This window comes from Melospiza melodia, chromosome 18 (genome assembly GCF_035770615.1).
Source record: "Melospiza melodia melodia isolate bMelMel2 chromosome 18, bMelMel2.pri, whole genome shotgun sequence".
NCBI lineage: Eukaryota > Metazoa > Chordata > Aves > Passeriformes > Passerellidae > Melospiza > Melospiza melodia.
Window position 1 is genome coordinate 1590458 of NC_086211.1, and position 16926 is coordinate 1607383.

The window sequence follows — 16926 nt, forward strand, 5'->3', positions numbered from 1 at the left end:
CCCTCAACTTCCTAAAGAAAAAACCATAAACCCTCACCAAACCCCTCAGCTTCCTAAAAACCCAACCTCCCAAAAAATCCAAAACCCAATCCCCCAACAAAATAAACCCAAAGAGGCAAAAACCCCTCAAAGTCAAAAACCCTAATCCTCCAAAAAACAGGACCAAAACACCCAATAAAAATCCCCCAATATAAAAAACCCCAAAGAAACCAAAGCCAAAAATAAAACCGCAAGCCCAAAACAAAATCCAACCCCAAAAATCCCACCCCAAACCAAGTAAACAACCAAAAAAACCACTCAAAATGTCAAAGTAACAATGGAACTCAGACAGTTTTAATGAACAAGGCGTCAGATTTCCATCCAGGTGCATTTTTTGTGGGAACTTTGGGATAACAAGAGCTGCAGATCCCCCAGACCCCTGTGGAAATGTGCAAAGTGCCCCTGGGCACACATTGGGGTTTGTTTTCCTGCAGAGCCCAGCCCAGGCTCCAGAGCTCTTCCAGGTCACAGTGAATTCCAAATTCCCATCAGATTTAGGATGTGGGAAATGCCACCTGCACCAATCTCAACCTTATTTTCAGCAGAAAATAGAAGGCCAGCCTGAAAGCTGGATTATTTCCAAACAAAAGCAGCTCTCCACTGCCCCACACTGGGGCTGGCTGAAGAAAATAAGACTCAGTTTTATCCTCAGCCTCTTGGTCTAGAATGAAACCCAAAATCAGAGCTGTGTGCAAACAGCACTTGACCCCAAACTGCTGCAGAGGGAGTTCTCAGCTCCCCGTTTTCAGCTTTTCCCTCTCAGCAGTTGCCTCTTGAAAGGTTTGTGTCCCAAAAGGAGGAAAAATTCTTTGCTGCCTCCTGCTCCATCCAGAAGCTTTTGTCAGCTCCTGAAAACAACTCCAAGCTGCTGCCCCTTCCAACAATCCTGAATGTGTGGAACTGCAAGAAACTCCCAAAATGTGGCTCTGGTCCCACTGCAGAGCCAGGGAAGTCAGGTTTTAGCTGACTCTTCCTGGAGGTGACAACCAAAGCAAACCCAAGGAACTCTCCAGGAAGAGACTGGCTGGATGAAAAACCAACTGGAAAATATTCCTGAGGATTTGGTCCCAATTAAAGCTTCTCAAAGGCACTGACGAACTTGGAAACTTCCTGGTGAACTGTGGTGCCAAAGGGGAGCTGCCCCAAGCCCTGGCAAGAGACAAAACACAGTTAATTCCCTTCAGGAATATTTTTTAAATATAAAAACCATGTCAATATTTAATTGGTGAGGGGTATCAGGGATCTGCTTTGCTGATAAATCCTACAAATACTGGGATACTCACAGACTCGAGGAAAAAGGTGCAGAGCTGCTTGGCCCAGGGACACCTGAAACAGAGAAATTCCCACTCATTCCCTCCCAGCTGGCCACAGGTGCAGCCACCCCTGGCTCTGCATGGCTCAAAAACCTACAAAAATCCAACAAGCACCAAGCCAAGGGGATTCCAGATTTACAGGAGAATGATTGGGGGGAACCTCAGAACTTGCAGCCCCAGGGGGACAATCCCAGAATTTCAGGTGGCTCTGGGGCAGTCCCCACTCTCAGAATGGGACAATGCCAGGATTGATTTCAGAGGGCCGGGGGGACAACGCCAGGATTTATTTCAGGTGGCTCTGGAGCAGTTCCAGTGGAATAATCCCAGAATTTCAGGGAGCCCTGGGGCAGTACCAGAGGGACAATGTCAGGATTTTTTTCAGGTGGCTCTGGGGCAGTTCCCAGTGGGACAATCCCAGGATTTATTTCAGGTGGCTCTGGAGCAGTTCCAGTGGAATAATCCCAGAATTTCAGGGAGCCCTGGGGCAGTTCCCAGTGGGACAATCCCAGGATTTATTTCAGGTGGCTCTGGGGCAGTTCCCAGTGGGACAATCTCAGGATTTATTTCAGGTGGCTCTGGGGCAGTTCCCAGTGGGACAATCCCAGGATTTATTTCAGGTGGCTCTGGGGCAGTTCCCAGTGGGACAATCCCAGGATTTATTTCAGGTGGCTCTGGGTCAGTCCCTACTCTCAGGAAGGGACAATCCCAGAATTTCAGGTGGCCCTGGGCAGTCCCAATGGGACAATTGCAGGATTGATTTCAGGGGCCCTGGGGCAGTCCCCAGTCACTCACAGGTGCAGGTTCTCAATGACCACGTTGAGGCTGAAGAGCCCCACAGATTGCATCCTCTTGTGTCTGCAGGTCAGGAACAGGCACAGGAACTCCCCCACGTACTGGGGGCCGAGGTTCTGCCACCTGCACAACAAAACCACAAAACCACAGGGGTTGAGGCACTGGGAGCTCCCTCTGGCACCCGGGGGGAGCCCATTCCCACAAAGCCAAGGCAGGAGCTGCCCCCAGCACTGCTGGAAGCCAAGGGGGCTCTCCAGGGATGAGGGAAGGAGCTGCCCCCTCTCCCCCAGCAAACCACTGCTCCCCAGAGCCATGGTGAGGGAATGCCCCAGCTGTGCATTCCCCAGATGTGCACCCCACGTCATCCCCCTGCCAGGGCTCACTCACACTCTCAGCATGGTCCCCTCCTCCCGGCTCAGGTCCCTCAGGAGCAGGTTGGCAGTGCCACACAGGATGTGCTCCTCACAGCACAGCTGGTCCAGCAACAGCCTCAGAGCCCAGAAGTTTTTCTAAGAAGAGACAAAATATGATTTAACCTCACTGCCAATCATTCCTTAAAATAAATAAATTAAGAAAACAACAATAAAGATCAAAGCAAAGTCAAATTAAACGTGGCTGAAGCTTCCAGGATGGTGTTTTATCATTAAACATTATTTGTTTTCATCTCTTACAACAGGAATCACTTCCTGGGACTCACCCCAAAAGCCAGGACTATCTCTAGGAAGGAAGTCAAGTGGGGAAGGTCACAACAAAGCATCTGCTGCACTGCTTGCACTGCCAGGATGAGAGAAGCCTCGTGGTGCAGCTACACAAGAGAGTAACAAGGAAAGAAATGGATTTAAGAGCTGCTTTTCCTTTATTTATCCACTCAGATTCCTTTATTTACCCACTCAAACCAGCACTGAGTTATTCCAGGTCAGCCACAGAGCTTGGAGGGCACACAGCAAATCCACAAGAACCTTATCAAGAGTTAAACACAGGGGAATGGAACAGGGATTTTATTGCTGGTGCTCACATAAAAATGAAATCACACAGGAGCAGAACTATGGAATTACAGGGGAAAAAAATCCAGCTCAGAAGTCACATCTTCGGAAAATAAACTGAAATTTCCTCCAAAAAAGTAAAAAAAGAGTAAGGCAGCTCCTTAGATGACTGCATTGAATATGGAATGTTATTCCTGCTATCTCCAAACAAGTTCCACATACCTGAAACCCTTAATTGAAAAGAAATTTAGAACTTCTGGGCAATTCTGAGTTTTGAGAAGCCCCAGTGTCCTGTGTGAGCCAAACCCTGGGAGGAGTTAGGACACAATCAATTATTCCCAGCCCTCCTCTTTTATAAATCCATCAGTTTGGACAAGGATAAAGATTTCTCCTGGCCTGAAGATGTGCAGAGCAGAGAGACCCTCAGTTCTCTACCTCCATATCTGCTCCAGAGTTCAGACTGTGTTAATCTTAATCTGATCTCCCCCAAAAAAATCTTCCAGGCCTCTCTTGAAAGCTTTCCTTAATAACACAACAATTTTCACTGCTGGGGACAAATTCTTTGTTGTCATCACTCACCTGACCAGAGAAAGTAGCAGATGGTAAAGAGACATTAACTCCAGACTTGAGATCCTCCAGGAAGTTGCCACTGGCTGCCAGCACATTCTGCAAGGGGACAGTGAGGGACAAGGGTGGCAGATCCTCCCCAAACCATGTCAGAAATGGGCGTTTCATGAGCTTTTCAGTGACTTCTTCAGCATTTCTGCAGAGGATGGTGCCTGCCCACCCTCCCAGCCAGGAATTCCTGCCCCATCTCCCATCTGGCTCTGGGAAGCCATTCCCCCTGTCCAGGCCCTTTCTGATCACCATGAACAGATCCAGAACCAGTGCCAGGCCTGAGCTGGGAGCAGAATGAACCCATTTCCAGCTGCCTTTAACATTCCTAAACCCCCAGGTGCTGCAGAGCCACCCTGGCACAGGATGGGGCACTGCAAGCTCACTCTGGCATCTGGGACAAGGAGCCAATTCCAACATCCACAGGAATCCTGTCCAACCCTAAGCCAGGACACTGGAATCCTGTCCAAACCCAAGCCAGGACACTGGAATCCTGTCCAACCCCAAGCCAGGACACTGGAATCCTGTCCAAACCCAAGCCAGGAGATCTCCCAGCTCCCAGCACTGTTTGGTACCTCTTGGAAGCTAAGGGGGGGCTCCTCCAGGGGTAAGGGGAGCAGGTGCCCCCTCTTTTCCAACAAATCACTGCTCCCCAAAATCATGATGAAGGAACTCCAACATTTGGCCTAAAAAACAACAGCACATTTGTGTTACAAAGTGAAATCTGGGCAGAGAGGTGAGTTACTCAGAGGAAAAGGGTCAGAGTAAATCCTTGTCCTCTCAAGGAGAGGGAACAGGACAAGAAGGAATTTTGGTCTCACTCACATTCCTGTAGAGTGCCTCACTGCTGTAGAGCAGTTTCAGTGCCTGCTTAATTAGCACAGTGTTCCTCAGGGGAGAGCCTGCAGGGATGGAAATGAAAATGATCAAACCCAGACCCCACACAGCCCAAGGCACTCCACAGCAGGAACACAACCAGGGTATTCACCTGGTTACAGGTTTGTTCCTGCAGAGCCAGCAGGTGTTTACAGCTGTTCTACTCTGGTTTGTGGAGGAATGAATAAACATCAGCTACAAACCATAGCTCTGGAAAGCTGTAAAGTCTGGACACCATCCAGCCTGAGCCAGGTGATCCCAGGGAAGTGTTTGCTGTGGACATCACACCACACTGAGGGATCTCACACTTCCAAGAATTCTGCCAGCAGGGAACAACTCCCAAATAAATCTGAAGACACACTGAGAGGTGACAAAGCCCAGGACAGATGATGGCAATTATATCAGAGGCAGAGCTCATGATTCTGATGATGAAACATCTCCCATCTGGAGGTTTGCTCCTCAAGGTCATGGCTGAGACATAAAGCCAAATCCCCACTGCCAGTGGCAATGCTGGGAGGGAATGAAGAGATTTGGATTTGCTTTGAATAGCTTCTCTTGCTTTGCTTTCAGCAGAAAATGAGCTGACAAAATGAGTGTTTTAAGTGAAGTAAATAAATCCATGCTCCAGGGAAGGAAGGAAATAAGGAAAGGAAGGAAAGGAAGGAAGGGAAGGAAGGGAAGGAAGGGAAGGAAGGGAAGGAAGGGAAGGAAGGGAAGGAAGGGAAGGAAGGGAAGGAAGGGAAGGAAGGGAAGGAAGGGAAGGAAGGGAAGGAAGGGAAGGAAGGGAAGGAAGGGAAGGAAGGGAAGGAAGGGAAGGAAGGGAAGGAAAGGAAGGAAAGGAAGGAAAGGAAGGAAAGGAAGGAAAGGAAGGAAAGGAAGGAAAGGAAGGAAATGAGAAGTGACACTCACCAGCAGTAACCCAGGGCCCTGTCTCCAGCATGTCATTCCCAGAGGGAACACATCCTGTCCTGAAGATCTTGAGGTAGACCTTGAACTGGCAGGGGGTGATCCTGCAGGCAGAGCAGCAGGCCAGGCTGTTCACAGGGAACAGCAGGGAGTGGGCAGCATCCAGGAAATTCCCAGTCTTGCACAGGTAGAACGGGATCAGATCCCGGAGGTCTCGGAGCCTGGGAGGAGGAAATGAAGGTTTGGGGTTCATTAGGATGGGGTAAGAAGGGAAAAGGGAGAAAAAGAGAGGGGAAAAGCAAAGGGGGGAAAAAGATAGGAGAAAGAAAAGGGGGGAAGAGAGGGGAAAAGGAAAGGGAGGAAAAAGGAAAAGGGGAAAAGGGGAAAAGAGAGTGGAATAGCAGAAAATAGAGAGAATAGGGGAAAAGAGAGGGAAAAGGAAAAGGGGAAAAGCCCTTTACCTTTGGTTTTCATTGCATTTCACAGCTCTCAGGTACCGAACAACTTCCTTGTACCTGGGGAGAAGAACAGAAGGTGAGAAGGAAGGGGAAGGAAGTGCAGAACTGTGCACAGAGCAAACAATGAAAGAAGCAAACCAGGAGAGCTTCCCACGCAGGACAGAAATAATTAAATATTTGGAAATATTAGCTGGAAATAAATTCCTAGAGGTTACTCCCAGATTATGTCAGCTGTGGCAAAATAAAACCAGAGGTTGCCTTGCAGCTGAATTCTTTAAGTGGACTGGATTCTTTGCAATATTGGATTTTCTGAAGACCCAGAACAGACTCTTCTGGCTGCCTTCCACTTGTCAGCCTCTGATGAAGAGGAATTGCTTGGAAAATCAACATGTAAAACCTGTAGGGTTTTTGGAGACACAGAAATGAGCCACTCCAGCAATCTTTTCTTGGTCCTGAGGCATTCAAAGGGCTTTGAGTGACTTCAAAAAGCTCCTGGCCTTGTTGAGAGGAAAAAAAAAATTTAAAAAAGAGTTTGTTTTGTGTTTCCCCATACCAAAGTAGAGAGGTTTGGAGCAGTCAAAATATAAGAATTGAGTTCTCAAAGTGGAAAAGCCAAACCAATCTCACTTCTTTTTCTCCAGCAGTTTCTCCACTCGAGCCTCCACAACAGGGAGAGCTTCCCACAGGTGGGTTTTCCTTCCTTTCTGTCTCCTCTGCCCAGTGATGTTCTGGCCTTTTAAAACTGTGGTCAACAGCATGTGGTCCCAGGGCAAAACATTCAAGCTGGAAAAATAAAAAGAAAGTAATTTTTAACTGTGTTTTGTTGTACATCACTAATTAGCTGCTTTAAGGATTGTGAAGTTTGATTAATAAAACATTTTGGGGTTTAGAGCTCAGTCTGGGGGAAAGGAAATAAAACTTTAGGGAGAACAGCTCAGTCATGGCATCAAACAACAAACAGGGAAAGCAGCAAATACTGAAATATTCCTCTAAAATGCTCCCACTTTAATGATCAGGGAAAGAACATTGCACTGGATCCAAACACACTCAGAGGCCCCAGCACTCACCTGTTTGAGAAGGCATAGCAGTGGCAGGGAAGGGAGATGGACTGGAAAAACTCAACAAACTTGTCATACAGAATTTTTGGGAAGTCACACAACACCAGCATCCTCTGAAGTCGGGTTATGATCCTGTGATTTGAAAAGAAAAATAATTCAAAAAGGGTGTTTTAAAATGAGGTGAGTTACTAACAAGTTGTCTTATTTCATCATATGGGAAACCACACAAGTTTGGGGTTTTTTTTGTTTGGATCTGTATGTGAATTTCTGCTTTAAGTTTTGCAGTGAATAATGAAATTATTATTGTGCTGTTGTTTTTAAAACCAAGGTTCTGTGGGGTTTAAGCTTTAAAACAAAGATCTCCAAGGAATGTGTACAGCAAACACTTCAAACTGTGCTGGGCTTGAGCTCCTGCACCTGTCCTGCTGCTGGAATCTTTTCTGTATTAATTGATAAGTGGAGATAAAAAAGAAGAGTTTACTCTTTACGTTTTGGCAGGGAGGTAAGGACAAACTCTCCCTTTTTCGTTCCAAGTCAGAAATTAAAAAAATCAAGAACTGCAACTTAAAATGAGAACTGCTGAAGGATTTGGGTTGTACCTGTCATTGGCTCCAGAGAAGGTGAGAATATAGAACTGGGTTGGAAAGAATTGAATTCCTCATTCACCAACCTTGTGTGGCAGGTGAATTTGGGGGGAAAGGTGAAGGTCAGAGCTAAAATGGGAAGTGAATTAAGCCAAGGGAGCTGGGTGTCCTCATTCTCCAACCTCTGGGGGAGCTTTTACATGCTCCATCCCAGGGGAACCCTGCCAGGCTGTGACCTCTCCTTGGTGCAACAACCACAACCTGCTCTGGCCTCCCACGTGCCTCTGAACAGGGGATTTGTCACCTGAGACCAGCAAGGAAACCAATCTCACCTCTGGAACAGAAATGGGACAGCAATCCTCAGGGAAGCAGTGTGGCTAAGGTTCTGACAGCTCCTAAGCCTGGAAAAAACCAACACCAATTAATGCCTGGCTTCCCTTCCTGCCTTTTCCCCTTCTCTGTACTCAACTGTTGAGGAAAACACTTTTTAAGGAAAAATCTTGGAAGCTGGCATGCTGAAAAAAATTCCTGCAAAGACTGAAACAAGTGGTGAAGTGCAAAACAGTGAAAAATTCTCAGGTAACAAATGCAGCCTCTACTCCTTGCAAACCCAGATCTCTCCTCAGCAGGAACTGCAGGGAGCTGCTCTTCCAAACCAATCCAGACATCATTTCCTTCTCTTTTACCAAAACACCTGAATTTAAACCCCAAAATGTTCAGGTTTCACAAAGCAAAGCTCCTTGTGCTGTTGAAAAGTGTTTTGCTGAGTTGCTAAGTGTAACTTCGAAGTTCTAAGTTAGGTTAAATGCTGTTGCAGTGTTATTCCCCTTAAATCATTAAGGTTAAGTTTTAAACTAAGCTTAAGTTAGGTGTAAGTGCTGTTTCTTTTTTGAATTGCTAAGCTTAGGTATAATTTAAAGTACTGTTAAGTGGGAGTGCTGTTAAGCTTTAAGGCCGAGCTCCTTTTCATGTTTGTGTTCCCTTTGTCCCACACTGCCCTCGGTGGTTCTCGGTTCGTTTCCTTTTCTGAATGCCTGGATTATGTTCGGGTTTGTTGTTGCTTGTTTGCCTTTGTTGTGCCTAAACTCTCCTGTAAGCACTGGAGCAAATCTTGCCAACCAACTCTGTTGTTTAATATTAAATCTGCCTTTCCCTTGGCAGGGATTTTTGACAGAGATCTCAAACTCTCACTCCTGCTGAACTTTTCCCTCTCACATCCAAGCTTTTCTTTTTCCCAAATCCCTCTTCTCCCTCAGTGTTCATCTTCCTCTTGTTGTGCTGCAGCCCGGGCTGGGATTTTCACCCTTTCCTAATCAACAAACCCTCAGGATTGTCTCACTAATTCCCCTCCCCTGGAGGAAAGAAGGAAGATCCCGAACTCTCTGTGGGCCAGGTACTTACAGAGCAGGGTCTTTGTGCAGGGCAATCTGTTTAGCTGCTCCCAGCAGCATGACAGCAGCAGCTTTGGGGCTTTCTTGGTCTGCCTGATTTAAAAATCTTGTTACCAGCTCGAAAACATCAGAATACCTGAGAAAGTCAAGTGGCCTGTAAGATCAAGGGTCTGTAACAACGGATTTCCTAAACAAGCGGTAATTGTGGCCATCCCACAGCTTGAGAGCACTCAGAGCCCAGCCTTGCCTTCAGAGATCTCCAGCACACTGAGGAGGTGCTGGCACCACCAACACTTTGGGTTTTGAAGGTTTGTTATACCAGTGAAAAGGTGAAACTCATTCTAGGAAAGAAATTAGTAAAAAATCCCAGAATGGGTTGGGTTGGAAGGAACCTTAAATTCCAACCCAAACACCTTTCACTGTCCCAAGCCCCAGTGTCCAACCTGGCCTTGGGCACTGCCAGGGATCCAGGGCAGCCCCAGCTCCTCTGGGAATCTGGAATCTGTGCCAGAGCTGCCCACCCTCCCAGGGAAGGATTCCCTCCCAATATCCCCCCTAAAGCCACCCCAAAGCCCAGGCCTCAGGTTCCCACTTTGCCAGGCTGTAACAATCAGAGATCCTCAGGTGTCCTGCAGAGCACAGGAGATTTACAGACACATTGAAGAGGGATTTTAAACTACAGCCAAATGCAATTTATCTTGCTCACCATACAAGTTCTCTCCACTCCATTTTTGCTGTCTCAGGTGCCACAATTTTGATTATAACTCACTAAATAAATCAAAGTTGCCCTGACAAACCCAAACCTGTTGTCACTTACTTGTACACCACCTCCATATTCCGTGAGCTGCAGACCCTGCACTGCCCTGGGGGCAATTTTGGCTGGCAGCAGCATTCATATCCTGGGGGACAGATCCTTTCTCCTGTCAGGTATTTGTTATAGGCTACAGAAAGATCCCTGATGAATTTTTCTAGCAGATCTCCTAAGACACAAGACAAAAAAAATTACATAAAGACTTTTCCATGATTTTTTTCAAAATCAAAAGACAAAGTTCCCCATGTGAAATTGCTTAGGAAATTGTTTGCATCCAGTTTTATTGGTCAGGAAAGCTTTGTTGCTGAAAGAGGGGAAATTTAGGTGGGATATTGGGAAGGAACTGGTTCCTGGGAGGGTGGAAAGGCCCTGAAGCACCCTGGGATAGTGGGAAGTGTCCCTGCCCAAGAAAAGGAGTTGGAAGGAGATCATCTCCCAGCTCCATTCCACCCCAAACCATTCTATGATTCCCTCAGATGGAGAAAAGCAGGAACCTGCACCCACAAAGCCATCCCTGGTCCAAGCATGGAAAAATAAACCGGAACAGCAATTTAACTCCTTAAAAACTCCCCAAGGATTGGAGTGGAGCGGCCAAGCTGTGACTCAGGGCAGAGACTGAGCAGGGCCCTGGGGACAGAGCAGCCAGGACAGGACCTGAGCAGCCCCAGGTGTTTGGGGACAGAGCAGCCAGGACAGGACCTGAGCAGGGCCCTGGGGACAGAGCACCCACCCCCACGGCGCAGCTCCGTGTCCAGCTCCAGCAGCTCCAGGTTGAAGGTGGCCAGGATTCCAGCCAGGGCAAAGTTCCTCTGTGCCTTCCAGAAGTTGCTCTTGTTGTGGGCATTGCAGTGGCACAGGGAAGGGACTGTCCAGAGCTGGCACTGTGTCAGAAAATACAAAACAAGGAGAGGTTGCTGGGGTTTTGTGTCTTCCCTCAGCACTGAGTGAGGGGTTACAATTCCTTTTATCCTCCCTGCAGCTGAGTAAATATCTGACAAGCAACAATTTGATATCATGGCAATCATTATAAAAAAGCCCCTCATTGATTACCTGTCATTGCTGAGCCCTTCACAGAGAGCCTCAGGGCTGGCACCCTCCCCACTGGGAACTGAGCCCTGTCTTTGCATGTTCACCCCAACTTTGCCCACAGCTCAAAGTCTTCTGAAATTCAAAAAGGTCCAAGCAAATAAACCCCCACCCCCACACAATTCCCCCCACTCCTAACTCCAGTGAGGACAGAAAGCTGGCATTTCTCTAATTCATTAAAAAACGTCTGATTTAGTAATTTGATTTTATGAAATGCACTGTGTGCCCAAAGCAAACAGGACAAATAAATGCATGTTTACTCTAACAATTATCCAGACTAGAAATAAACCCCAACAGAACCACACTTTTAATAGTTATGAGGAGCTGTTAATCAAATTTCCTGTATTATTCTCTTAGAGCCCTTAACTCTTTCCTGGGAGTGTAGAGTTACTGAGTCCTAATCTATCCTATTTCTTTGATACAGATACCTTGTTATTGTGCACTGCTTTATGTAACCTGCTTTGCTCCATCCTGTGTAATAAATAACTGTCAAAGCCCTTTCTGCTCCCTCCTGTCTATTCAATAAATAACTCATCTGGTATCAGACCTGACCTTAAGAACTCGTGAGCCAGAGTGGTTTAGGCACAGTCACCTGAGCAGAGCTGCTGCCAACAATCTGAGCTAAGGCAGGGCTTGGCTAAAGCTCCATTTGATCCACAGTTTTGTCTCCTGCGCCCTGCCCTTACCTCAGCAGCTGGTTTGTCACAGATGTAGCAGTAGCACTGGTCACAAATATCTGCATTTTTCCCAAGGGGGAAGCAAGTGTCACTCTCTGTCCTCCTGCAAGGTTGAAAAGCAGAGGGTTCATGATGAAAATCCCGTCCTTACCCAGCTGTGCTGCTGCCTGCAGCTGTCACAAAGGGGAATGTGGGAAATGGGAGCCCAGAGGGGACAGCCCAGCCCTGCACATACTCAAAGGGCTGCGTGCTGCAGTCGTGCCTGGCGTGAGGCATCACATTGGCCTGTTTGCAGTAGGTGACCACCAAATCCCCCTCCTCATCCACCAGCTCCTCTGATTTCTTCTCTTCCAGGGGAGATTTCTCTGCAGGAGAGAGAGCAGGAGGTGTAAATCAATGTTAGAAATTACTGAGATTTACTTTTTGAACACTGTGCAACACGTTTCTTTGGGATCTGACAGAATGGCACACCAACTTCCATGAACTATCAAACCAAATCAAAAAGGACCCAGCTGAAAAGGCCCAGTCTGAGGTGAATCTGAAGTATTTTAAAACTACACAGCAGCATCCTTTGAAGTGGTGCCAAAGATATCCCTACAAATTGGGGATTTCCTCCTGGTTTTATTCACTTGTGCAGCACAAGGACGGATTTCAAGCATAACACAGAATTAATTCAGCTTATTCCCCAAATCTTTCAGGGAACTCCAGCAGCAGCAAGGGAACAGCTCTTACCCTGTGGCTCTACAAACAGGACTGAACTGCCTTGGGTGCTCTCCCCTTCATCATCATCATCATCACTGATCAGGATTACGTTGTCCTCCTCCGCCTCCTTTTCTGATGGCCACACGGCCACCAACTTCCAAATTGGAACCACCTGGCAGCCACCAGGGTAACACTGGCTGTCCATTTGTACTTTTAAGGTGTTTTCTTGAACAAGGGAAGAAAAAGACTCCTCTGGGACCCAAATTCTTCTTCTCTGCTGGGTAAATTACACTGGAGACAGATGTTTCATCCTCAGTGCACTCAGCACCTCAAAACCCACTGGAGCTTCCATCCAGAGTTCAAGGAAGCCTGAAAACAAGAAGAAAAAAGAAGAAAAAAAATTAAAATATGAGATGAGCTGTTCTTCTGGTGGGTTTGGTGGGGATGGCTGTGGAATGAGGAGAAGGGGAATGAGCTCCCACTAACAGGGAAAGGTTAGAGGGGGTTTTGGGACAAGTCCTTTCCTGGGAGCGGGGGGAGGCCCTGGCAAAGGTTCCCAGAGAAGCTGTGGCTGTTCCTGGATGCCTGGGAGTGCCTAAAGCCAGGTTGGAGGTGCCTCAGAGCATCCTGATTGAGCGGAAGATGTCCCTGCCCACGGCAAGTGGTGGGACTGGATTGTTGGAAATGATGTAGCATTAAATTTGGGACCAATGAACGGGAATTGCTTTGGGTTTTGTGTGTATAAATCTGCAAGCTTTCTAGTAAAGAACCACCTGTATATGGAATATCTTCCATAGCACATCCTGGCCAGAATAAAGTAAAGCCTCACTTTATCACTGTGTAGTGCTGGGGGGCGGGGGTGTTTATATTTATTCTTCCCAAATTTTGCTGTTAAAGCTCCTCCTATCCCAACCCGTTCCAGAATTCCACAACAACTCCTGTTAACAGCAACTCAGATTGCTCAGATTGAAAAACATTCAACAGCAACACCAGGAACACCCAAAACAACAAAAAAAAACCCTACTCCCACTCCCTTTCCCAAACTCCAGCATTCCCCATTTCACCCCTGTCCCAAACTCAAACATCCCCCAGTTCAGCTCATTCCCAAACTCCAGCATTCCCCATTTCACCCCATTCCCAAATTCCAGCATACTCCATCTCATCCCTCCCCACAAGCAACGGTGTTACAGCACCTGGGAGGGAAAAATCTCAGCACTGACTCCGAGGGATTTTTTCACTAACAAGAATCAGTTTAAGAAAACCTAGGAAGGATTTTAACCGAAGTAGAACCCCCCATGGCAGGGGGCTGAAACTGGATGGTTTTTTAAGTCCTTTCCTTTAATTTCCCCCTCCCTCCGGCACCCCCAACGCTTCACACGCCGCTCGCCCCCCCAGCCCCAAACCGCCTCCTCCCAACGCACCCCCTGACCAACCTCCCCCAGAGCAGCTGGGTGCCCGCTCAGCCCTTCCAGCCGTGCCGTTCTGCCCGGGATTCCCGGAGTTTTCCCGCAGTTTTCCCGGGATTCCCGGCGTTGGCTTTCCCGCTCACCCGGGCCCCGCTCCCGCCGCCCGCCACTCTTTGAAGGCCCGAGCGCTTCCGGGCCGAGCCCCGCGCGCCCTTCCGCCCTCACCGCGCCGCCTGAGGGCTGCGGGCCGCCGCCATGTTGGGTGAGGGCACGGGCTGAGGGCTGCCACGCGTTAAATAAAACTAATTTTTCAGTAAAAACGTTAAATAAACGCTTTATTCTCCGCGAAAGTGGCATCAGCGCAGCGCGCTGTGAGGGCTGTTCCCTGTGTCACCGTGGCCGCCATGGCGGACGCTGCACACGCCGCCGAGCTGTGCGGGCAGTGCCGCTGGGACAAGGCAGTGTCCAGCCAGAGACACGGGAACCCCGCAAAAATCAATTTTATTCGGGTAACGGAGAGAGAACACTGTCCCATACTTCTGTGGGGTCTCTCTAGAGTTTTTAGAAGGCATAGCTTCCTTTAATCTTCATTTCCTTACCACGTTTCCCTCCTATTTTCCCCCCTGGCCGAGGCAGTAGGGAGGTCCCAATATTACATATCCCCCATTTAACGTGTATTCCCCCATCACAGTTGCATGAACATTAATATTCGATTTAAACTGACCCTGGATACAGCTCATACTCACAATTCTATCAAGCCTGCTCCCTGAAGTTCAAACGGTTTGAGCTTCTTAAATCCCCACAGGCATTCCTTCATTGGTGCCTTCAAATTTAGTCGTTACAAAGATCATTAACACCCATTTCTCCAGCAATGACTTAGACCCACACACCCTTTCCACCAGTGACTAATTCCTTTTTTAACTTTTAGTTGCCACATTTAGACCAATTGCCCATCTAATTACTGAGACCCCCAACACCGATTCTGCCAGGACCTGATTGGTTCTTACTGATAATTTAGTTACCTTTTTCATTAGTGAAGACCACAACACCACACTCTGCGCTGGGGTTGGCCCCACCTCGAATATTTTGAGCAGTTTTGGTTACCAAAATAAAAGATATTAAGCTGTGGGAGAGCTTCCAAAGGAGTGGCACCATGAGGTGAAGCCATGGGAGGAGCAGCTGAGGGAGCTTGGTCTGTTCAGGGGATTGGGATGAGATGGGTTTGAAGGTGCTTCCAAACCCAAACCATTCCAGAATTCCATGATAATCACAATAATTCCATGATAATCACAATAATTCATGAGATGGCCTTGAAGATGCCTCCAAACCCAAACCATTCCAGAATTCCATGATAATCACAGTAATTGAGATAATCACAATAATTCATGATAATCACAATCATTCAGTTACTCCAGCTAGAGCAGGAGCACCCAGCACAGGATAGAGGAGACCCATTGCAGGTTCCTCACCAGGGAAATGTGATTTTGGGGATTCTGTGCAGGACTGGGTGATCACTGTGGGGTCCCTTCCAGCTCAGGATATTCCTGAATTCTGTGATTCTGAGTCGTTCCCCTCCCAGCCCTGCTGGACCTGCTCGCTGCTGGAGGAGGAGGAGATGCTCTCGCTGCATCTCCTCACCTCCATCGCCACCTTCTGTCGCGACATCAGCGAGGAAAAGCCGCATCCAGCAGCTGAGGCTCCCCCCAGTAACACTAGGTGGTACCAGAGCTCCACACAGCCCCAGCCAGGACTCGACCTCAAAAAAAACAAAAAAACAAAAAAAAAACAAAAAAAAAAAAAAAAAGGGAATTCTGAAGCAGGGAGAGCTGAAGCTGCGATGTCTTAATGTGCTGCTGGCACAGGGAATCGAGTTTTCGCCGGGAAAAAGCCGACGGGACCTGTGAATAAAATAAAGATATTTTCTGGTGTTCAGAGCTACAAGGGCAATGTGTTTGTGGTTAAAGTTGTTCAGCTGAGTGATGGTGTTACAGCACCTGGGAGGGAAAGTTTGAGGACTGATTCTGAGGGAGTTTTTCACTAATAAGAATCAGTTAAAGAAAATCTAGGAAGGATTTTAACTTAAGCAGAATCTGCCCATGGCAGGGGCTTGAAACTGGATGGTTTTTAATGTCCCTTCCAACCCAAACCATTCTGGCATTCTGTTCCATGGTTTCATCTTAAAAATGAAGTGCCCTGATACCTTTAATTCCTGATATCCTTAATATTAGCAACTACTTAAACAACACTCAGAATATGATCACCTTTTCCTTCAAGAAACTGCACACCCCGCCTGAAATATTCATGCATTTAAAAAAAAATCCCTCTTCCTGCAAATGAATATTTATTCCATGAATAATCTTTGTGGCTTTCAACACATTTGGGCAAAATGTTTCAAGTTTCTCTGCTTACAATGACAAAATCTAAACCTGACACCTGAAGAGGTGGCCTGATTTCAGCTGTGTGGGGCATTTTCTAGAGACATAATTTCCTCCTGTTGCTGCCTCCTTAGCACAACACGGTTTTAGCAACCTTGAGTAACTCAACACAGCAATTTGGGGGATAAAAAGAAGTATGGAGATAGCAGGGAGAATAACAACAGCAGAACTGGCCCTTGGCCAGAAGACTTTTCTCTAAAACTCTGCTCTCATGCAGAAATTCCTGATTCTCTGCCCATGGCAGGGGGCTGGGACTGGATGAGATTTAAGGTCCCTTCCAACCCAAACCATCCTGTGATTCCATGATTTTGTGAAGTCCTGGGAGATGATCTTATGGCTAAATATGGTCAGGACTTGAGTGCTGTGCCTTGTCCAAGACACGGTGACATCGGTGGTTCCTCTTTCCAGATGAAGAGTTGGCGGCGGCGGCTTATTTTTAGCGGTGTGGGTGTAAAATATTGAATTTCGCATTGCCTGAGCTCGGTCTGCTCTGCCCTGGTGGGTTTTGTGCCCAGATCCAGCCAAGCTCGAGGTCTGGGGCTGACATCATGGAATCAGAGGATCCTGGAAGGGCCCTTAAAGCTCATCCAGCTCCAATCCCAACACCTTCCACTGTCCCAGATTGCTCCAAGCCCTGTCCAGCCTGGCCTTGGACACTGCCAGGGATCCAGGGCAGCCACAGCTTCTCTGGAATCTGTGCCAGAAATGTCTCAAACCACAGCTAGAAATGCAAATAGATTTATATATTGGACAGGTGATTCCCACATCCCTGCTTCCAGGAGACTCTGCAGCTG

At 47.5% G+C, this 16926-nt stretch overlaps 1 protein-coding gene across 1 annotated transcript; it reads right to left on the reverse strand.

Annotated features, from left to right (window-relative positions):
* Nucleotides 1-305: 305 nt before the first annotated feature.
* LOC134426503 (uncharacterized) lies at nucleotides 306-13864 on the reverse strand. Its single transcript, XM_063171565.1, has 20 exons — nucleotides 13725-13864; nucleotides 12322-12660; nucleotides 11825-11954; nucleotides 11599-11692; nucleotides 10557-10707; nucleotides 9833-9995; nucleotides 9026-9151; nucleotides 7957-8025; nucleotides 7050-7172; nucleotides 6610-6765; nucleotides 5986-6039; nucleotides 5528-5745; nucleotides 4568-4644; nucleotides 4318-4428; nucleotides 3707-3793; nucleotides 2842-2949; nucleotides 2532-2653; nucleotides 2145-2267; nucleotides 1323-1365; nucleotides 306-1188 (listed from the first exon to the last, which is right to left on the reverse strand). The coding sequence occupies exons 2-20, from the start codon at nucleotides 12494-12496 to the stop codon at nucleotides 1111-1113; spliced, it is 2208 nt and encodes a 735-aa protein (XP_063027635.1). The 5' UTR covers nucleotides 12497-12660; nucleotides 13725-13864; the 3' UTR covers nucleotides 306-1110.
* Between the last annotated feature and the right edge of the window lie 3062 nt (nucleotides 13865-16926).